Here is a 23,067-nt window from a genome sequence, read left to right as displayed (position 1 = left end):
ACGGGGATGAGACTGCTAACCAATCAACTACCCTTCATTAGTTCTCTCATCACAGACAGGATTAGAAGTTTGACGAGAACCGAGACTTCTAAGAAGTGGTCTTTTCCCGGATTGTCTTCCTAGTCAGCTACATCAGGAAGAGGAGCTGGTACTGCAGCAGAGACTTACTCTAACCTGCAGTCATAGCAACAGACACATGGCTGTCATCCCTTCCTACATAGCCATGCAGACTGGAAGAAGGAATTGAAGAGAGAGGTAGAGACCCATCTCCCCCAGAGAAGCCGTCCTTCAGTGCAGACAAGGAGAGTGTTCAGACAGGACTGAAATGCCAACAGTGCTGCCATGATGGTTTGTTTGTTTGCTAACCTGGTCCCCCAAAATACCAAGGGCCTGTGAGAAGTGCCCCAGTAACCTCTGACTAAAAACTGGAGATAGGGTAATGATTATGAACTAACTGGTCAAGAACCGGATTCTACCTGAGTGCTCATATTTAATATGGACCACTTGTGTCTTTAAAAAAACACAGCAATCCATTAGCAGAAGGTGTTTCGCACCTGTGATGAAGCTGTAGCACATACTAACTACACACACCAACGAAGACACACGGGGCCTCAAGCACAAGATTCAGAAAACCAAACACCAATGAACATTACTTTGTACTTACAAGCCTATACTATCTCACTGCCTCAGTCTGCATGACATTTCATCCCAAATGCCAGTACCCTGGCAGCACACAGCCAGTCACTGCCGCAGCAGTCCTTGGGGCACATGCAAGCATTTGGTGACATCAGAAACTGCTGGTTAGACACAGACATTACAACGAGAAGGTGGCCTCTGAGTTAGACCTCCCTGAATGTGCTGTTTGTTCTCACCTCATGGCTTGGCATCCTGTTAATGAGATAAGCAGGGGGTGTCCCCGTCAGACGCATTATCTGCTGAAGCTGGTTAATATCTTAAGACGCCTAGTCAAGGGTATTGTTAAACACACAGTTCAAAAATCAATTCTAGCTGTGTTTTTGTTTTTAAGGTCTAAAAGCCATCCCCAAAGAAAACAGCTCTATTTCCCATCTGCCCCAGCTCAGAGTCTAAGGTATGTGCTAAACATTTTTTTTTTTTTTTGAGAATGGCAAGCACTATTAGGCACCTAGCCAGTGAGTGGCCATGCAGATACGAAAAAACTAGCTTTTCCTTAAGTGTCAACTTTACTTTAAATAGTTCAAGTTTCCTGGAAGCAGAATGCTCCTTGATCCAGGATGTTAGCCAGAGAACTGTTTTGAAGTACCAACAGTCAAAACCTGTTTGCCACAACGGCAAAGATGGAATATGGGGACAAACAATGGTGACTAAACTCGGGAAAACTGAAAGATCTCCTAGACCCACCCGAGGAAGAGGCTGAGTGCTGGGGACACAGGTTCTCTAGGAGTCACACCCCAAGCTGAGACAGGAGAGTGGGTGTTGAGCTATGCCAAGTCTCAAAGACACTGGCAATGTTACATTTAAGATGCATGCCACAGCTGGGCGGTGGTGGTGCAGGCCTTTAATCCCAGCACTCGGGAGGCAGAGGCAGGTGGATCTCTATGAGTCTGAGGCCCGCCTGGTCTACAGAGTGAGTTCTAGGACAGCCAGGGCTACACAGAGAAACCCTGTCTCAAAAAAAAAAAAAAAAAAAAAAAAAAACCCAACAACATGCCACAAACACATAGGTAGGCAAAGAAAGGTACATTACGAAGCTGATGGCAAAAGCAAAACAGAAGGCACAGGCTGGTACCAGCACGCCACAATTACGCCATACCTACAGTGGGTGAACACATTAGCGTCAAGGAACAGAATGTTCAAAGCGCCATGTTTATCTGACGGGGAAAGCTTTACTCACTGCACTTCTACAGTGTTTGTGCGTGGCGGTAAGGGCAGGTCACAGACACCACTCATGCGTGCAGGTCAGGGGCCTCTAGATTGTAGGAGTCAATTCTCTTCTCCCACCGTGCGGGTCCTAAGAATCAGTTTACCAGCTATAAGTTACAGCTCCTAAAATCTAAGAGCCCACTGCCAGTGTATCACACACTCCCTCTCAAAACAGAAGTGATGACGGCATTTAAATCTTAACATGGTTTAGTGAGTTTCCTTTCTACTCCCTTAAGTATCAAGTTCATCCTTCAACTGACGTCTCATCTTTAATAAACACCAAGCCAAATAATAGCACTTCATCATGGCTCCCCTGAATGCCACTTCCGCGTTAGCTTGAGTGTGCCAAACGCTGTTCGACATCAGGTTACTGTTAATTTATCTGCCCATCTTCCCACTGAGCCCAAAGACGGGCTGGCCCCTCTGACCAGACTCTAGACTTACCCTCCAGCAAACTACATTCTGAACAATACTCTGCATGCTAAGAGAAAGAATAAACAGGGCCTCAGAGTGACCCAGCCAGGGCAGGATTCAGTTAGGTCTCACACACCCAAGTCCTGCCAACTCTTTCCTTGGGAATCACATGTATACAAGATCTGGCTTTGTCTGCTTTTGTGAAACAGGATCAGACACCTCTGCCCCTGCTGCCCCCCCATCTAAGGATCAGAAAGACTTCTAAAGGGCTTTGCTTTCTTTCTTTTTTCTTTTGAGACAGGGTTTCTCTGTGCCTTTGGAGTCTGTCCTGGAACTAGCTCTTGTAGACCAGGCTGGCCTCGAACTCACAGAGATCCGCCTGCCTCTGTGATTAAAGTTGTGTGCTACCACTGCCCGGCTAGGGCTTTGCTTTCTTAGTACTGTGGTTTATTCCTTCCCTGGTTAATCTAGGTGCCAGGCCAAGTCAGTTCTGCCCTCGGGCCTCCATCATGACTATTTAACCATGCCCACATTCTGCTACTCAGGGCCCATGTGCCTGTCTTGCTGGCGTCACTGCTCCATTCTTCCTGGGAGAATGAAGTAGCTATAGCATTCTGTTGACTACGAGTCTTTACTAATGGCTTTCATTTTTCAATTTTCTCAGTAATTTTACTCACCTGGCTTTTTTCCCACCTGTACTTAGGCACTTTGTGCTCTTCACCCTTATGGGCTTCTGGGAAAGAAACCCATGGTCTCGTTGATGTAACTAAGCTACAACTCAACACCTGGCTTCTTTGCATAGCCCTGGCTTCCCTGGAATTCAACTCTATAGACCAGGCTGGCCTCAAACTTGGAGATCCGCCTGCCTCTGCCTCCCTGAGTGCTGGGATTTAAGGTGTGTGCCATCACTGCCTTTTTTTTTTTTTTAAATAATGTCTTACAAATTAGCCTAGACTAGCCTCAAAGTTGCTATGTAGCCTAGGCCAGTTTCAAATTCTTCAATCCCTCTGCCTCTGCCCAAGTGCTGGGGTTACAAGCTTGTACCATCACACCTGGCATCATGTGCTTTGAGATTCAAAAGTACTGGGTGGTGTCATCAACATTAAATCAACCTTGCCAACACTTTTAAACATGTAGATTACCCTGATCCACTCATGACAGTTATGTAGGCAAAAAGCTCCTTTCTCATTACTATGTTTAACAGAATATTATTGAGAGGATGCTTACTTTGGTACCTGATTTAATCTTGCCCAGGGCTGCAGTAGAACTGTTGAAATGTATGATGTCCATTTCATGTTAAGATAAAGACATCTCATATTAGGCCACGTGTACAGCATTGTTTCTTAAACAGAGATAATGGGTTAGTGATGAGTACATATTACCTTTCACAGAGATGTGTTTCAGAACCTATAGCAAGCGGCACACACCTACAAGGCAGACGGTGGCGGGAAGAGGACCTCTCAACACCATCCTCCATCCAGCCGGACTCCTTCCCAAGCCCCACCCTGCCCCATGTCCTCTTACCAGTCTTTTTTTTTTTTTTTTTTTTTTGAGACAGAGTTTCTCTGTAACAGTCCTGGCTCTGGCTGTCCTGGAACTCGCTCTGTAGAAAAGGCTGCCCTTGAACTCACAGAGATCCACCTGCCACTGTCTCCTAAGTGTTGGGATTAAAGGCGTGCACCACCACCACCTGGTGTCCAGCCACTCTTTTTAACACACTAAAACAAACCCGACAGCCCTTTCTTTCTAAAGGCCCCTCGTAGCTTTGGCTCTCCGGCTAGGGCCCACACTCTGACAGTGCCTTCCACACTAATGTGCAAGTGCACGAAGATGAGCTCCCGTTCCCGGAGCCCCTGGGACCCACTGCCTCTGCCCAGTGACTCAAGGCGTGAGTCAGGCAGTCACGGCCTCTGTGTCTTCACTTCCTTATCTTAATAAGGAAAGGATGCACTATGACGTGTCTAGCACACCATTTTACACACTCAGAACAGAAACTCAAAGCTGTTCTGAGTCCACGGCCCTTTATGTACAGCCACATATCACATGCTGGGTCCTGACCTTCCCAGATGAGGTGATATGTTACTGCCTGCTTCCTGCTACCCAACTGGGCAGAGAGCCCCTGTACTGGGAAGTGGGAGGATCTAGAAGGGCACAGCTGGGGCTTGGCTCCTCAGTTTATTTCCCTAAGAGGGAATGAGGGGCTTTCCTAGCTTCCTCAAAATTTCTGGCCTCAGAAAGCAACCAACAGTTAAAAAAAAAAATTGCTAAAGTAAACTGGAGTCACCTTCTTAGGGCCTCCATAGGTCACTGTATTGACCAAGGTACCTAGAGGAGCTCAGAGGTGTCTGCAGATTCTCAGGAGTGGAGTAAGCTTCTCTGTGTGGTCTGGGGGTGGGTGGGGGGACAGGAGCCCCATGAGAAGGCTCCCTGCACAGGACGAGCCCCTCAAGGGAAGTAAAGAAGCAGGTGACCCCCCAGAGACGATGTCAGACTAGCACATGGTAAGTGCTCAGAGATTATAGACTCTCAGGAAGCAGAAAGAGCCTTTGAGCATGTGGTCAATCTCAGAGAGAAGCGAGCGCTCACAAGTAGACACAGATTTCCCATTAATCTCTTAGCATGAACTGGAATCTCAACTCTCAGTTTTATTAGCATACAATTGCCCCAAAGGGGTTCCCATGATCTTAAGTCCACACCCAGATAAAGATAGAATAAAACACACTCATGCATGCAAGCAGGCACATGCAGGCTCACATGTGTGCATATACATGCACAGAGCACACACACTCACAAACATTCAAAGGTCAAAGTGCAGAATGACGGAAGGCAAGTGGCTCCCAAAAGGGCAGTAATTACAATCAAGGCATCAACTCACAGACTCTGAGGAGATTTTCTTCAGAAGCTCAGCCCCTGGGGTTCCAACGAGTCTTAAAATGAGTTTCAACTGATCAATATCTAATGGTGGACTATAAAGGAAAATGTCGGGACAAAATAAAAGTGGAAAAACAAAAACAATGAACAAAATGAAACAGAACAAACAAACAAAACATCCCAACAATGAAAATTAAAACCCCCAAACAAGATCAACACGGTGAAAGAGCCTAGGTGGAAGGAAGGGCTTCTGCAGGCTGCACTTCCAGGACACGCTCCTCCTGCACAAAGATTCAAAGTGCTGCCACACACACATCTGTTAATATCACACAGCAGAAGTAAAGCCACTGGGGTTGGGCTTTAGACAGCAGAGGAAAACAAGCCGTGCTACGCAGCCCATGGTCCAGCCTCCATCTCCATCTCATTTCTACCAAGGTACCAGGAGCCAGCTAAGCAGGGAGTGCTAGCAAGCAGAGGGCTGCAGAGAATAGCCGCAGAGCACACAGCTATGTGGTCTATTTCTGACTATTCCCCTAAGGCTTGACCTAGTCAGTTTGCAATCTGACAGTTGGGAGGCCTGCTCTGATCCCAAAGCCCGCCCTCTTGAGAGTGCCTCTGAACACCTCCCCCTCTCCCCACGAGGCAGAGCACTAGGAACAGCCAGCTGGCAGAGGGAACACACTATGGTTTCTATCAAGAGTGGCCCAATAAATTTGAGCACACCAGGTTTCAGCCTTATGAATGTGAAGAAATACAAAGGTTTAGCTAATGTCACATGTAATGTTTTAAGCACAAAGACAAAGGGCCCATATTCATTCTGGCATCCAGCACTTTGCTGTCTACTCAGAACAAATGTGCATGTATCCATCAGAAGATCAAACACTCTGCTTGTTCACTGCCTTTAGTCAGAGGAAAAACACCTTGAAATGCCCTTTAGTATTTTCTGTCAGCATCTAAATAGCTCACTCAGATCTATGCCAATGACCAGGATCTGCAGGACTGTATCCTTTCTCCACGTGCCAGTCTAAACGCCCCCTCCCAACCTCCTGACGCCCCTTACTCTCTGAGCACTGTCTGTGAGCTTGTGCCTCGTCCCTTCAGCAAGTGCACAGGCAGGCAAGGCCAGGCGTGTAAGGTATCTATCCCGGTTACTTTCTCAGGTGGGAAGCAGCTCTTGTTCGTTTTGCAGGTTATGCAGCCCAGGCTGGCTTTGTACTCAGGATCCTTCTGCTTCACCCCTGCCCCCAAGTGTTGGGATGACAGATGTACGCCATCACTCACATTCTATACCTAATTTCTAGATTATTATCTAGTACATAAAAGGTACAAACAACACTTAAAGTGCAGATAGAGTAGATGAAAATATTCTTGATTTGGTTTTCATAGAGGTAAGACAGCATAACTTAATAATAAGAACAGCTCTGCAAACCACAGCACAGCTGCCTAGTTACTGGAACTGCTTATGCAATAAGATGGCATCTTGCCTTAAAAAAAATCTGCTTAAAAAGAAGATTTTAGAAATATGACAGCAAGGCGCGACCTGTTGCTTGTCTCATACATAAAACTTTCCTGGAGTGCAACAAGGCTGTGGATTTGTTGTTTGCACGCTGGTTCACAGTTCACAAGCCTACAGCAGTCACTGAGATAAACCAACACACCCAGCAACTGCATCCTACAGAAAACTGAAGGCAAACCAGAAGCAAGGCCACCCACATAAGATATTTCTCAAGGTAGAGAATGGTTTAAAAAACCAAAACCAAACAAAACAACCCTGCCACTGCAAATATAAACATAAGCTCTAAGTGAAGCTTAAGGCAGGTGTCTCCAGGAGGGGACAGAGGGAGGATGAGACGTACACTGGTCACTCGGGGTAGAAAGGAGGATCGTCCTTGAAGACAGAGCCACCTGGTTTCCACAAATCCAGCTCCACTCACACCTCGACCTCCCAGGAGCATGCGATCTGAGTAGCTGCTGCAAGATGACATGTGCAACAGGAGGAAACATCCTTCCAGCCCCCGGCAGCTGGTTTTGCGGGGTATGCCTCAGAACTCTGCCAAGTGGCTGAGGAGCACGGGTCTCCAGTCTGGCTCGTATCCTAGCTGCTCTTAGGAGCAGCGGCCTTTCTGACAAGGGAGCTCACTCAGCAGCAGGCAAGCGCTCCATGCCTTCTCCCTGTCTGCAGGGTGAAAGCCGTAAGTGACTCAGCAGCTTCGCACTCATGCCCCTCTGTGAAATGTCACTACACCTTTTCTGCCTGTCTCAAACTATTCTGGAACGGGGTCAAGGCTTCAACTCACAGCCAACATTCCCGGCACTTCTAAGCCTCTTTATGCTTGTTATAAAGGACAGACTTTACTCCTCACCATGAAGCCTTTTCTCCTCCTCCTGACCCTTCTATGTCTTGTTCAAACAGGAAGTCTTTCTGGAAATGCTTATTTGAGACTGGCCTCAAACTCACTATGTAGCTGAGGTGACCGAAACCGAGTCTCCTCCCTCCATTCCAGGACTGGGGTTACTGGAATGTACATAGCAGTTATCTGGAGTCCTAATTTATGCTTGGCTTTTCTCCCCAGTAATTTATCTATACCTCTATTAAACATTCCAATCCTTGTTTTTCCATCTCTCCTTGTCAGCCCAGCCTGAGCACTCTGGTTTAGAGGGCAGGTGGCATCATCTATCTCCGCAGCACCTTGCCTGGAGAAGCTGGCCTGACAAATGCGGGCTGATCCGGAGACTTGCAATATGCTTTTCTTTTCTTTCTTTTATTGTTGGTTTTTCTGTGTAGCCCTGTCTATCCTGGAACTCACACTGTAGACCAGGCTGGCTTAGATCTGCCTGCCTCTGGGATGTGCCAGCGTGTGTCACCACTGCCCAGCTATGCTTTTCAACTTGACTCACTGCCCTATTCTCAACGCCCACAACGCATTCTATGCAGTTTATACAGAAAGAAACAAAGTAGTAAGAAGCTTGCTGCTTTCAGAGTCTGAAGAGCAGCCCATGAGCACAACGCCCAGTGTGGAGGAAGTGGCCACAGCACAGCCTGGGAGCTGGAAGGCAGTAAACACACTATAAAAGAAACCGCCTTAGCAGCTGAAAGCTGTTGGGCAAAGCACGCAAACACCACCACTGCCACCACTGCCACCACCAATCCTAACACTACCACCTACGGCAAAGCTACCAACCGGCTTACACCTCAGAGCACAGTGACACTCACTGCAGTCTGCCATTCCCACAGTGGGCTGCCCCTCACAACTGCGCAGCCCTTCTTCCCCTGCACAGAAGCTATGTTTACTGTCAGTTTAAAATATGTTCCAATTAGGGTGACAATACCAAAATTTTAACTCATAAATTTCCTGAGTCTTTCTATAAAAATATGAAGAAAAAGACAATTTAGGCCCAAGGTTACTTTTGAAATCAATTCTCTGTAACAGAAGCCAAAAGGCAGAATATCCAGGTAGGGAAAAGGATAATAATTTGAAAATTAATGTAACTCAGGCTGACCTCAAACTCATAGAAATCCCCTTGGCTCAGCCTCCCAGGTGCTGGGATCACAGGTGCTGGGTCCTCATGCCGAGCTCAACAAGTCTCCGGGAGGGAAGTCAGTTCTTCTAATGACAGGACAGGACAGGATAGACTTCAATGGAACCCAACCTGCTCCCTTCTCTTTTGGACTACGGACATAGTCAAATTTTACTAGCACACACACAAATATTTCCTAAGGTTTTTGGACAAACATGACACATCTACTCTTTTCTAGGAAAATACATTTTCAAGGACAAAGAGCAAATAATAAACTCTGCAGATGTGTCGAAGAGTTCCACAGTAGCCTGGAATGGAGCATAACAAAGGATTGATTATTTGGGGACATCCACAGTCCTCTCTCTGCACTGGGAACTGGAACTGAACCAGTAAAAAAAGGGGCCACACGCACTTTTAGTACATGAGACCACGCCCAAAGTGGCCAAATACCTTAAAGGATATTGAGTTCCAACAACATATCTCACAAAATACTTTTATTCTTCAACATACACGGGTTCCACCATGAGCACTGGCTGGCCTGGAACATACCATGTTAAAGCAGGCTGACTTCAAACTCAGATCTGCCTATCGCTACCTCCCAAATGCTGGGCTTAAAGGTATGTGACTACCATGCCTGCCGTCGGACACTTTTTTTTTTTTAATTCAAGTATTTGTGTCTGTGGGCAGACAGGTCAAAGATCTGTAGTTATAGGCAGGTGTAAGATGCCTGACATGGGTGCGGAAAACTAATTCTCTCCCTCTTCAAGAGTGGCTGGTGTGGAGGCTCTTAACCACTGAGCCATCTCTCCAGCCCTAAATAAGATACTTGCCTTCAATGTTTGAGGAAGAACTGTGGAGATGCAGCTCAGTGGTACAGTATCTGCCTAGCATTTATAAGTCCCTCCATGAGTTTAAGGAAAGAAAAAAAAAACAAAACAAAAAATGAGAAAATAAAGAAACTCAACAATGGAAAGCAATGGACAAGATATGAAATGATAGATACTCTAGTGGCTTTGTTTAACTACCCACATTTCATCATCTGGGTGGAGCAGACACGGGGTTCATAGGACTATTGTAGAAGAAAGGACCGACATTGCACTGAGACTGATCTAATACACGGAGGACATTACATAGGTCAGAGCACCAACAGTGGTGTGTGAGTGACCCAGCAGCCCCAGCACCTCTCATTCACGTCTTTTTCTTCATCTTTATTTTCATGTGTACGAGCATTTGCCTGTGTGCATATGTGCACCATGTGCATGCCTGGTGCCCACCAGACCCCTGTGACTGGAGTTACAGGTGATTGTGAACATCATGCTGGGATTTGAGCATGGGTCCTTTGGAAAGCCAGTCAATGCTCCTAGCTACTGAGTCATCTCTCAAGAGCACAGTTTACATCTTAAGAGTAACATGGCCATTATATTGGGGGGAGGGGCTTTTATGCACAAAGGAAATTTATCTGATTATATAGGAAAGAAAAATAACGAGTTGTTGGTGGTTTGAAGGAAAATGACCCCCATTGGAAGTGGCACTGTTAGGAGGTGTGTCTTTATTGGAATAGGTGTGGCCTTGTTGAAGGAAGCATGCTACTGTGGACTGGGCTTTGAGGTCTCCTATGCTCAAGCTAGGCCAAATATGGCACAGAGTTCACAGCCTGCTGCCTCTGGATCAAGATGCAGGCCTCAGCTCCAGCACCATGTCTGCCTGCATACTGTTATGTCCCACCATGATGATAATGGACTGAACCTCTGAAATGCTAAGCGAGCCTCAATTAAATGTTTTCCTTTATAAGAGCAGTTGTGGTCATGATGCCTCTTCACAGCAATAAAACCCTAAGACACAAGCCAAGTAATCACTGGTAGATATTGGATACACATAAGGAAAAGGTTACACAATTCCCTGCTCTTAGGCTGAATGAAGTACTGGCACCAGTGACTCCAATACCTAACACTCACAGATTTCAAAATTGGTGGCACCTGGAAAATGTTAGAATTCCACTTGGCAAGACAGTCTACAGTCTCCCTCTTTTGCTCTTAAGTCTTGTTGGCTGAACTCACTTGATACACAGGCAGGCTTCTAGAGAAGGGCTTACTCTTTACACAACTACTATGAACACTTATTAAGCCAGATGGAAAGGTCTTCTAGAGTCACAAGCATAGTAGTTAGAGGCAAGGACTGTCCAACATCATGAATTTAATTAGTGCTGTTAAGTTATAAAGTTTAAAATTGTTGAGGTTAATTTTGTTAATGGAAATTTTATCACAATGGGAGTAAATTAGTGAGTTTTACATTATATACACTTTCCCACAGAAATCAAATCAGTCATCAAGTAACATACACCACAGGCTCGTGACAACACCCATATAACACATCCCAAAGGCACAGTGACTGAGAGAGGCAAACACAAACCCATAGGAGACTGAACCCAGCAGAGAGGCAGCCTGCACACTGTCTCATCAATGAGCCTCTCAAACCTCAGGCCTTCCAGGCCAGCTGCTGTGGAGTCAGCATGATCTCCAGAGGCCTTGGAAGAACTCTAGAAATCAGAACAAGGCAGTGAGGAGAACCTGACTCATCAAGACCTTAAAAAAAATGGAAGAGGTCTGCTAAGCCTACTTAGTTCACCCCGTTAAACTAAACCCAAGTGGGTTAACTCCCATTTTACTCAAGCCACCAGCCCGGCAGAGCTGCCCAAAGATGGGACTCAGCTGGAAAAGTGCTTGTCAGGCACACGGAGCTCTAGGTTCCAGAACCAGCACAGCAAGAAAACTACAGTTCCAGGTCTATCACTGGAGGCTCAGGGTGTTGGCAGCTGAGCTCCAAAGGGCTTGGGCAGCCCTGAGCACCAGGCACAGGCAGCTGGTATTTAGGAGCTGGTAAAAGGAGCACTGTGAGGTTGAGGCTGCTGGAGATGCACAGTGAGTTCTAGGTCAGCATGGGCTACAAATTAAGACCGGCTCAAACAAAATTCCATGCAGAGAAGACAGAAAAACCATCAGAGACTCCCCCTAACCACTGTAGGTTCAGGCTACAAAGTGTAAACTCATCCAAAACATCCCTAAAAAAGAGCAGTTCCAGAACCCCTGCCCACTAAGGGCCACTTAGGAAGTGCCTTCCCAGGAATCAGTCAGTGCTGAGCTATTCACAGGTCACTGCAGCCATGCTCCAGAATGAAAGAAAAGAGAGCTACTGCCCGAGGTGGCAACGAACCTTGGTGTCACTGACATGATAGTGGTTTTTGAGACAGGCAGAATCCAAGTACAGGGTGGCCGAAGTATCCACCAGACTTCCAAGGGAAGTTTGGGAAGTTTGGCTATGTACGCTGGGGCTGGATTTCCCGAGTGGCCCGAGAGCATGACTCATGAAGCTGATGATGCAAGAGGTCCAGGAAACACAAGTACCCAGAATGTGGACCGTGACAGCTACAGGCAGTGAGCCAAGAGAGAGGCCATATGGATACACCCAGCAAGGTCACAGGAGCTGGGCTGCTCAAGCCCTTTGGAACTCAGCTCACACCACCCTGGCTCTCTAATGATGGACCTGAACTATGGAATTTTAATGCTGTGTTTCATGTCACTTTGGTCTGGTCCTTCCTTACCTTTGGATGAGACTGTTTATGCCACTGAATACTGGAAGTATATAATCTGTTTTTAACAGGGGCTAACAGCTCAGAGTTTGCCTTGCACTTCTGAGACTCAAGAGGACCTGGACTCTTGGATGTGGTCTGAATGCATTTTGCTCTATAAGATGAATATGGCCTTCAGAGGTTAGGGCTAGGATGTTAAGTGCCTCCTGCTGAAGATCTGGTCCCTGGCTGGCGGTGCTATTTTGGTGCCGGAAACACTAGGAGGTGGGGCCTGGAGGGAGGAAGTAGGTTATTGGGAATCTGTCCTATTTTGTCCCTGGCTTCTTTCTTCTCCCATCTCCTCTCTGTTTCCTGGTTCTTGGCTACCATGAAGTGAGCAGACTCCTCTGCTTTGTGCTCCCACTACCACGATGCTCAGTCTCACCATGGACTGAGACTTCTGAGTCCATGAGCCAAAATAAATCTTCCTTTCTTTAAATCCTCTCTCAGGTATCTGTGGCCATGGTAAGTGGTTGACACAGCCATAATGAAGGTGCTGCTAGCACTCCTTGGTGGCTCACAATCACCTTCTGCTAGCACTCCTTGGTGGCTCACAATCACCTGCTGCTAGCACTCCTTGGTGGCTCACAATCACCTTCTGGACTTTACACTAATGTCATGTTATGGTTAAGGAAACTGAGAAACACCAAGCTTGGGAAACTTGCTCAAAGTCACATAATTTGAAGTAAAAGGGCTTAAATCTAAATTCCAGAGTCTGGGCCCCTAACCCATGAATACTTGGACTACAAAAGTGAGGAACTGAGAGGTCCCTACAGATGTTGCTGTCTGTCTGCCTATGAAGGTATGTATGTCTAGGACTAGCCAAAGTGGAGCTGGAGAGACACAGGACGAAAGAGACAAGAGGGCAGCGTCAGGGCAGGCTCAGAGGACAGAAGGGTCCTTTCTGCCTGGACTGTAACAGATGTAAACCAAAATCCCACGGGAAGGGAGATGTTCTAGGTGCTGACGTCCCGGAGAGTGACAGGGTGAGCTGAGCACGGGGAGGCTGGACTCTGGTCCAGAGGAGTAGAGGTTCCGCTTCACAAAGACATTGTCCAGAAGAAACAGCCAGGACAGTCACTGGAGAAGAGCAGCTCCAGCTGCGGGCACATGAGCTCACAGACTCAGGTGTGGCAGGTCAGCTAGCCTTACAGCTAGATGAAGCCCGGGTTGCTGTGTCGTTTCTAAGAGCCCAACCAAAATCACTTCTAGGCTATGACAGGCTGTGCAGAAACGCTTCCTGAGGACTGATTTTAAGCTTGTGTTTTAACATTCTTATCTAAACATTCTCCCCAGGCAGAGTTGGAGAGATGTCTCAAACCACATTTGGCGATATTATTATTAGGTCACAGAACACATGCCCAGCAGATAGAAAGGGTGATTGGTGCCCAGAACCCAGATGGTGCGGAGTATGAGACTCAAGTGGAGTTGGCTCTAACCAGGGACACTGCTGTGTGGAAAACAAAATCACAACAGGGGACTCTCTCCTCTTGCTTCTACTGTTTGTTGTTCAGCAACAAAAAGGATAAGAGTCAGCATGCATGTCAGAACAGGGCCACAGCCTTTTTAGTGTAAGCAAATGTGAGAACATGATCCCTCTGAGCTCTAGGTGCTGGGCACGCTTGCTAAGGGTTTGCAGAAGACTAAACTCATTCATAAGGACAGGCTGCAAAAAGACGACAGCTAAGTTTTAAGCTTGTTTGCTTGGCAAGGTGAGCTATTCATCAAGAGGACGAACCTCCAAAGCAACACCTGAGCCTTCCTCACAAACGAGTAAGGGAAACACACATCTACAACAGCCAAACACAGATGAGAAGCAGGGCAAAAACCTGTTAAAGGATACGGTCTGTACCAGGAAACAGCGTTCTTCCGGTCAACAGCTCGGCCATGATGCAACCCACGGACCAAATATCCACTGGAATAGTAATGGGAACACAAGCACAGACACGGTTTCTATTCATGTTCATAGTAATGGGAACACAAGCACAGACACGGTTTCTATTCATGTTCATGGCCGCAGATTGGACTCAAACAGAGTGAAAGATTCAAATCAACACTTGAGACACCTGACGTTCAACAATCATTTTTTTCTTTTAGAAATAAATAAGCCTATTAAAATGTCACCCAATAAAGGGCTCCACAGGTCATGTAAGTTGGCATATAATTAAGATAAACAAAATATCTCACAAAAGGGCACTTTTCGTACTGGTGAATGGTGGACCTCCCAGGAATACTGAGTTGTCAACCCACTCTCCGCTGGTAAAGACCCAGCCCTGAGTCATCTGCAAACCATGTTAGCAGCACCCCTCCCCCATCTGGGTCAGGTCTGGGCAGGTGACTGGAGCAGCACCTGTCTGGTTGTAGTGCATCCAGTTCAGCATGATCTCAGGAGCCCTGTACCACCTGGTAGCCACGTAGCCTGTCATTTCATCATCAGTATGCCGAGCCAGTCCAAAATCCAGAATCTAAGGGCAAGAGCAGAGATCAGGCATGGGGGCAGGCAAGTTCTGCTACCTTATGACAAAGAAAATGGTATTTCTCTCATTCCATGGGCTTTGCCAACCTGACTCAAGATACACGGCAAACATACTCCAAGAACTTTTTAAAAAGAAAGATGCCAGCAAAGCACACTATCTCCCGCTAGGAGTTTACTCAAGAACAACAAAGCCATATGCCCACACAGAGGTCTGCACAGGGACAGTCACAATAGCGTTATCTCAAACCAGAACAGAGGCAGGTGCCCAGGAACAGGAAGACAGGCTACACATTTTGGTATGCTTCTGAGATGGGCTGCTACTGAGCAACAGAATGAGAATTCTGATGCACACAGTGCAGATGAAGAACCTAACACCCCTAACACAGTAATGTGCACGATTCTGTATGATTCCATTATAAAACAATAATTCAGAGTCAGAAATCGTATCAGTGGCTACCCGGAGCAGGGGGAAGGGTAAGGGGCGAGGGTCACTAGGAGGAGACACTCAGAACTTTTTGAAGTTATGGAGATTACTATGTTATAATGGTAGTAGTTATATGGACATTAGAACCCTAAAAAAGGTAAATTTAGGCCGGGCGATGGTGGCGCACGCCTTTAATCCCAGCACTCGGGAGGCAGAGGTAGGCGGATCTCTGTGAGTTCGAGACCAGCCTGGTCTACAGAGCTAGTTCCAGGACAGGCTCCAAAGCCACAGAGAAACCCTGTCTCGAAAAACCAAAAAAAAAAAAAAAAAAAAAAAAAAGGTAAATTTAAAATGGGTGTATTTTACTGTATTTTTTTAATTTTCCAATTCTATGTGTATAGGTATTTTGATTGCCATGTATGTTTGTGTCCCAAGAGCATGCAGTGCCCACAGAGACAAAAAGTGGGCATCAGATCCTCTAGATTCAGTGGGTCCTGGGAAATGAGCCATCTCTCTAGCTCCCTATATGTTACCTTTTTCAAAAATTCATTAAAAAAATGTAGTACTACTTACTTTTTACAGATGGTTAATTCACTTCTATCTTATTTGAATTATTGAGTTTCTGCCATTTTTCTTTTCAGAAAACTATCTAATAGTGAGTGTTCCAGGAATGCTTAACATTCCTTAACATGACAGATTATAATATCCTTTATTACAATTAGCATGTTATATTTCTTTCTTCTTTCTTTCTTTTCTTTTTTTAAAGATTCATTTATTACGTATACAGTGTTCTGTCTGCATGTATGCCTGCAGGCCAGAAGAGGGAACCAGATCTCATTACAGACGGTTGTGGGCCACCGTGGTCTCTGGGAACTGAACTCAGGACCTCTGGAAGAGCAGCCACTACTCTTAGTCTTGGAGCCATCTCTCTAGCCCAACATGCTATATTTCTAATTTTCATTTCTTTTTTTTCTTTTCTTTTCTTTTTTTCTTCTCCCTCATACCCCTGAGACAGGGCTTCTTTATGTGGCCCTGGCTGTCCTGGATCTCTCTCTGTAGACCAGGCTGGCCTGAACTCAGAGGTCCGCCTGCCTCTTCTTCCTGAGTGCTGGGATTAAAGGTTTGTTACTGAGATCTACTTCCGAGGTCATTTAAACAGCTTGCTTAGCCTACAGTTCAAAGTTCCATGCTTTCTTCCTTACCTTCAGCTCACAGTCCTCATTCACAGCTAGGTTACTAGGTTTCAGGTCCTAAGAAGCAAGCGGAGAGAACAGTATCAACTTGATGCACAAGGAGTCCCCCACTTCCTGGCGCAGAGGATGCAGACACATGGAAGACAAGCAGACTTCCAAGCTACAGTCAGTGTCCGAGCCAAATTAGCCTTCAGCAGGTACACAGGCAAGTGCTCCTCTACCAGCCTACACTAAGAGCAAGGGTGAAGTCAATCACTATTTTGACAGAGCCCTCAACTAGTGTCGCTCTTCCAGCCCTGCCCACATCGTCAAAGGCACAATACATACCCTGTGAATTATGTCTGCCGAATGTATATACTGCAAAAGAGAAGAGCGTCAGTTTCCATGTCACAGCCTGTACATGTCTGCAGGGGTCTCCCTCAGCGGTAAGCACTGTCCAGGCCCACAGTGGGTTGTCGCTATTCAGTTGGTGACACTAACTACGATTCCCACTCCACCCACTGGAGCTGTCACCCCTCTTCTCTTTCTTGATGACAGCCTCAGTAAGAGCTCTGATCCCTGAAAAGCACCCTCCCCTCCAAGACCAACCCTGGATGGTCTGGCACTCATCTATTGCCCACAGTGGTCCTCCTTCCTCTACCTCTCCAGTCCTGAGAGCGAACAGAGAGGCCAGTCAAGGCCTGAGGATGCTTTAAAGACACAATATCATACTGATCACACAAGATACCAGCTTGTATCAAGACTTTTCAATATGGTCAACAGCACCCCTCTTGGATATTCAGACTGAAGGATCAAAGGAACGGATGACTTGTTTCACAGAAATCTGTGGCCTGGGAAATGTATGACCAGCAGGGTTGGCTGATTCTGTAATTCTTCTAAGTCTCTCATAAGAAAACCCGACTGTTGTAGGTCCTCACTAGACAGGAAAGAGGGGAGAATTCATTTCCCCACACGACACCGTTACTGGCTGTACCTTCAACCCTCGGAGGATCTGGTAGATGAGGAACTGAACGTGGTCATCAGTAAGCTTCTGACACTTCACAATGTTGTTTAGGTCTGCCCCCATGAGATGCGTCACCAGGTACCTAGAAACAGAAAAGCAGTTACAGACAATCCAGGGAAGACCGCCCAGGAAGCACCACAATGACAGTCAAAATCTCAAATTTGCCACTTGCAAGTTGGCAATCTAATCTCACCACATTTATACCCATTCCTGCTTGCTGAATCCTTTTCCACATTCTGTAAAGAAAAAACTGAGGTGAAAAGAAAACATCGACTCCAAAGCTACAGAGAAACCCTGTTTTGAAAAACCAAAAAAAAAACAAACAAAAAACATCGAAGATAGAGATGATTAAGTGATTGTTGGGGGAGGGAGATAAGTCCATCGTGGGTGGTTCTATAAGAAAGCAGGCTGAGCAAGCCATGAGGATCAAGCCAGTAAGCAGCCCACCATGGCTTCTGCATCAGCCCCTGCCTCCAGGCTCCTGTACGAGTTCCTGCCTTCACGACTTCTGATGGTATGGAAGAGTGGGTAAATTAGCACCCCACCACCACCAGTTGCTTTTGGACATGGTGCTTCATCACTGCAAAATTAACCCTAAGACAGGAGGTGTGTTCTTGTTGGAGGTTTCACTGGGGGTAAACTCTTGAGGTTTCAAAAGCCCACATCAGTGCCCCCCTCGCCATAATAACGGCCCTTCTAAAAACTCTAAAACTATAAGCCCCCAATTAAATGTTTGCCTCTGTAAACTGCCTTGTTTGTGGTGTCTGTTCACAGCAACAGAACAGTGCTGGAGATCACACCCAGGGCTTCAAGGATGCTAGGCAGTCCTCTAATTCACACCCCAGTCCCATCAGCTTTCTTATTTTTGCAGGAGAAATCTACAGTATAACTAATTGCGTGCCCATAAGGATCACATACTTGCAATCTCATCATCGTACTTTTACCTCATTGTAAATCTATGTTGTAGGTTGTTTTATTTTTATGTGCATTGGTGTTTGACCTGCATGTCTTTGTGAGGGAATAGGATCTGGAACCTGAGTTATAGACAATTGTGAGCTGTCATATGGGTGCTGGGAATTGAACCTGGGTCCTCTGGAAGACCCAACTTAACTGCTGAGCCATCTTTCCAGCCCTATGTTGTAGGTTTTAAAACAGGTGTGCCCTTAGATTTTCAAAGTGTAATTTTCTTTTTTCCAGGAATGACTAGCAAAAGGCTGTTTACTGGCACTACCCTAAAGGAAGCAGGAACAGGACGGTCCAGAGCTTCCCATAGGTGTGGTGCTGAGTAGCAACCCTGCCTTTATATGGGAGTGACTGCATTCAAGCCCAGCAGGTTTGCCACAGAGACTCTAGACCCAACGTCTTCACCCCGCCAAAGAGCAGAGCAGAACCACAAGGCTGAGTTTGTAAGGGTAGGTGTGTCTCCTCTGTGACAGAAGCTCAGCTGCCTCTCACAGTGCTCAGGTGGTCTACTATCATAAGTAGACCAGAGGGATTTGGCCTACTTGTGACTTTAAAGTGAAATTTTAGGCAGTTTCCTAAAACTTGCATATTTATACAGCCTTAAGGAAAAAGATGAGCTCTACATGTAATTTAAAGAGTAAATTAGAAGGTTGGAGAGACAGCTGATCAGAGAAAGTGCTTCCTGCTCTCCAGGGTAGTCCATGTCAGGTGGTTCACAACTGCCTGTGACTCCAGCTCGAGATACATACCCTCTAACATATACATACAGTAATTCTTAAAAATAGAAAGAGTAAGCCAGGCAGTGGTGGCACATGCCTTTAATCCTAGTACTCGGAAGGCAGAGATAGGCAGATTTCCATGAGTTCGAGGTCAGCCTGGTTTACAAGGCAAGTTTTAGGACAAGCTCCAAAGCTACAGAGAAACCCTATCTTGAAAAACAAACAAACAAACAAACAAAACCAAAAAACAAAAGAGTAAATTAGACTCTCTGAAGTGTTTTCATCAAGGTAGATTTTATTTCAGTGATGTTCCCAGCCTCAAAGACTATAATCAAAGGCAGCTGCCAAGGCTGACGACTTGAGAGCCATGTTCAGGACCCACGCCGTGGAGAGAACCGACTACAAGTTGTCCTCTGGCCTCCACATGCAGGCTGTGTGGCATGAAAATTTACACAATATGCACACATGCATACATAAATTAATAAATTTTAATATTTTAAGATGTCACAATAACCAAGGATACCTTATCTCTGGATGATCGATCGATCTATCTATCTATCTATCTATCTATCTATCTATCTATCTATCTATCTATCTATCTATCTATCTATCATGTATACAATATTCTACAGGCCAGAAGAAGGCACCAGACCTCATTACAGATGGTTGTGAGCCACCATGTGGTTGCTGGGAATTGAACTCAGGACTTTTGGAAGAGCAGGCAATGCTCTTAACCTCTGAGCCATCTCTCCAGCCCTCTAGATGATTTAATAGCTTCTGAATATTTAGTGAAGACTGTCAAGAGCACAGCACTATCCCCTCTTAATTCCATCCATTCATTTTTTTGGTAGTGCTGAGGATTGAACACAGTATCTCGTGCATGCTGGCAGACACTCTTCTGAATTACACCCCCAGTCCTGGAGCTTTTGAGACAAGGTCTCACTATTTACCTGGGCTGGCCTTGGACTGGACACTCTTCTGCCTCACCCTCCTGAGCACTGGGATTAGATGTATACAGCTCAAATACCTGCTTCAGGAACCTATCTTATTTTTAGTCTCAAACTGGCAGACAATGTGGTAAATATAAGAACACTGACTAGGGCACTGTGATGACTCAGTGCATAAAGCACTCACCACGAAATCCTAAATTCAACCCCTAGGACTCATGGTGGATGTGACTTCTGTACCTGCACCACAGCACACAGGCACACGTAACTCTCCACCGCCCCTGTGTAACTCTCAGTGCCTTTCTCTACCACACACAACTGTACGGGACGATCTGGAGATGAATGAATGGGCTCAGTGCTTCTAATGCATTTTACCACAGACATGTCTAGGAGGCCGAGTCCGTCAAACCACTGCACGATCATCCAATCGGTCATTTCCATAGGAAGAAATCGGACTCTGCTCCTAGGATACAGCACTACTTGTGGTGGAATTATTATTATTTCATTCCATGCTGTTCCCACAAGGTCCAAGGTCAATCTATGCCCACCAAGTATCAAATTTCAGCTCACATATAGAAGGAACTCCAAAGCAAATCACACAACAGAGGACAGGAGCAAGCACTACCCAGAGTTTCTGTTCATGGCAATCAGGCTTCTCAGACCAGTGAGCAGGACATGGAAGGACAAGTACAGATGAACTCACTCAAAAGTCAAGCCTGGCTCCACCTAGCACCATGGAAGCAAGATGGACACTGGGAAAGGGGCACTGCTGGAGAGACACGTGTCTCTACAGGATTTGATGCCGGAGAGCGTACTTTATGACATTTGAGAAGACACGCCTGTCACCATCACTGGACTAGACAGTGAATTCCTAAAACAAGGAAGGCTGCTGTGCACTGTAGTTGGAAAGCTATCTAATACTAAATCTTTAAAAGATTAAGTGAGATTATATCATAAATTGAAGGCCAAAATGATGACTTCACAACCAGATTTGAATCTTGCTTCTCTCTTGAGAAGGTGGTGCCCTCTAAACTTAAGTCCCTCACATATCCCCCAGGGACATGAATCAGTGAGATGCACTGGACCAGCACCGGGTGGGACTCAGGACTGGCAACTTCCAGGACGCTAGGCTGTGCCCTGTCTCAGAGCCCCCTTTACTAAGTCCTGCTTGGGTGACACCCAGTTGTCAAGATTTCCCCTCCCATGCCTTTTGAAAGCATAATACAATGAAGGTTCAAAACAAAACAAAAGCCTCTTGCTCTAGCCTGCTATCTCCACCAGTACTGGCTCCACTCAAAGCATTTACAAAAAGGCAGAGCTTGCCTTCCATATTTAAACAGGGCTTAAACCCGCTCCAGGAGATGACACTAACCACCAGTCCTCACTTCTTTTCAAAAGCGAAAATCAGATCCCAAATGTTCCTCCCTCAGGATAAGAGAGAAAACCCCTCCAGATTGGAGCTGAGCTGCTACTACAACCAGCTAGCACCACAGATCGTCTGAATGTTTTAGTTTTAGCTTGTGGCTGCAGTAGACCATGGTTCTGGTCTTTTTTGTTTTGGTTTTTCAAGACAGGGTTTTTCTATGTGGCCCTGGATGTCTGGAACTTGCTATGCAGACAGACCAACTGGCCTTAAGATCTGCCTCTAGCTGCCTCCAGAGTGCTGGGCTTAAAGGTGTGCATCATCATGTCTGGTGGACCATGTTTGTGAACTAAGGAAGTGTTTCCAGGAATCCAAAGCAGAAAAGAAGCTGACAGAAGCTAATGAGGAATACCACTATATGAAAAAAGCCTGTTTCAGCTGCTATACTCATCCAGTTCTGACCCTGTTAGTGAAGACTCAGGAGAAAAACTACATCTGCTATAATGAAATCTCCTTGAATATTACGGAGTGTCTGTAGTGTGAGTAATTGGAGACGGAGCTGAATGGAAGTCACACCACATAAAAGCAAAGCCTTTACTCCCCTTCCCAGCCCCACGCCATGCCCCGGACCTTTTGATCTCTTTTCTGGGGCAATCTCCTTAGCTTATAAAGTCATGAATAACCTAACCTCCCCCCCCCCCACTTCAGCTTCTCCCCAGTATACATCTGTTTTTTTTCCCTTCAAGATTTATTTATTTTGGGGGCTGGAGAGATGGCTCAGAGTCCAGAGTTCAATTCCCAGCAACCATATGGTGGCTCACAACCATCTGTAATGGGGTCTGGTGCCCTCTTCTGGCCCGCAGGCATACATGGAAGGAATGTTCTATATACATAATAAATAAAATAAGTATTAAAAAAGATTTATTTATTTTTACTTAATGTGTATGAGTGCTTTGCCTGTGTGTATGTGTGTGCACCACGTGTGTGCCTGGTACCCTCAGAAGCCAGAAGAGGAATCTCTTGAAATTGGTGTTATAGAGAGTTGAGAGCTGCCATGTGGGTGCTGGAAAACAAGCCACCGTCCTCTGGAAGAGCAGCCAGGGCTCTTACTGCTGAGCCATCTCTCCAGCCCCATTGCCATGACAGCCCTTGAGCTACTGCAGTACTTTACCCCCAGTTCTCTCTGGATATCTGGCTTGGCTCTCCTTTCTTAGTCTTTTCAACGCCAACTGAGCACCAGCTCAGGGACTACTTGCACAGCATTCTCTGGAAACATCAGCTGGGGTGGGTAGCAATGCCTGAGACCTCCTAGTACTCTATACCCAATAGGTGCTTGCATTTATTTCTTCCATAAGTAATACCTGCAGGCGTGTGCCTGCTGCAAACACTAACAACTCAGGAAAGGAAAGCAATCTCTTTAATAGACTCACAAGGCACAGGAGCAAACAGGCAGAAATATAAGCTGACAACTTTACAAAGAACCAGCAGACCAAGGGACACAGTGACTTGGGGTTACAGCTCAGCTAGGAGCACAGGGAACATGTTTCTGATCAGAAGTCCATAGTCAGTATGGGATTCGACAGGAAATGAGAGCCAATCAGCAAATGTGGAGAGCTCGGCCATGGTGGTGACCACACAGAGGTTTTGT

General features: G+C 46.1%; 1 protein-coding gene and 1 long non-coding RNA gene across 3 annotated transcripts in view; both read right to left on the bottom strand.

Annotated features, from left to right (window-relative positions):
- Mapk14 (mitogen-activated protein kinase 14) overlaps window positions 1-23,067 on the bottom strand; it is a 59,587-nt gene that overhangs the window by 7,157 nt on the left and 29,363 nt on the right. The window contains exons 4-9 of one of the 2 annotated variants that reach the window (XM_075979711.1): window positions 17,398-17,509; window positions 16,752-16,781; window positions 16,434-16,481; window positions 14,682-14,796; window positions 14,175-14,246; window positions 873-952 (exon numbers count right to left, since the gene is read on the bottom strand). In XM_075979711.1, the coding sequence (XP_075835826.1) occupies window positions 873-952; window positions 14,175-14,246; window positions 14,682-14,796; window positions 16,434-16,481; window positions 16,752-16,781; window positions 17,398-17,509 (457 nt within the window). Of the gene's footprint in view, window positions 1-872; window positions 953-5,191; window positions 5,272-14,174; window positions 14,247-14,681; window positions 14,797-16,433; window positions 16,482-16,751; window positions 16,782-17,397; window positions 17,510-23,067 lie in introns of both variants that reach the window. The other variant, XM_075979710.1, reaches the window with a different exon arrangement.
- LOC142854322 (uncharacterized) lies at window positions 1,642-3,607 on the bottom strand. Its single transcript, XR_012911320.1, has 2 exons — window positions 3,544-3,607; window positions 1,642-1,990 (listed from the first exon to the last, which is right to left on the bottom strand). It is a non-coding gene; the product is annotated as an uncharacterized LOC142854322 (long non-coding RNA).

The sequence above is a fragment of the Microtus pennsylvanicus genome, chromosome 7 (assembly GCF_037038515.1).
Source record: "Microtus pennsylvanicus isolate mMicPen1 chromosome 7, mMicPen1.hap1, whole genome shotgun sequence".
NCBI lineage: Eukaryota > Metazoa > Chordata > Mammalia > Rodentia > Cricetidae > Microtus > Microtus pennsylvanicus.
This window is presented reverse-complemented; position numbering and strand designations above follow the sequence as displayed.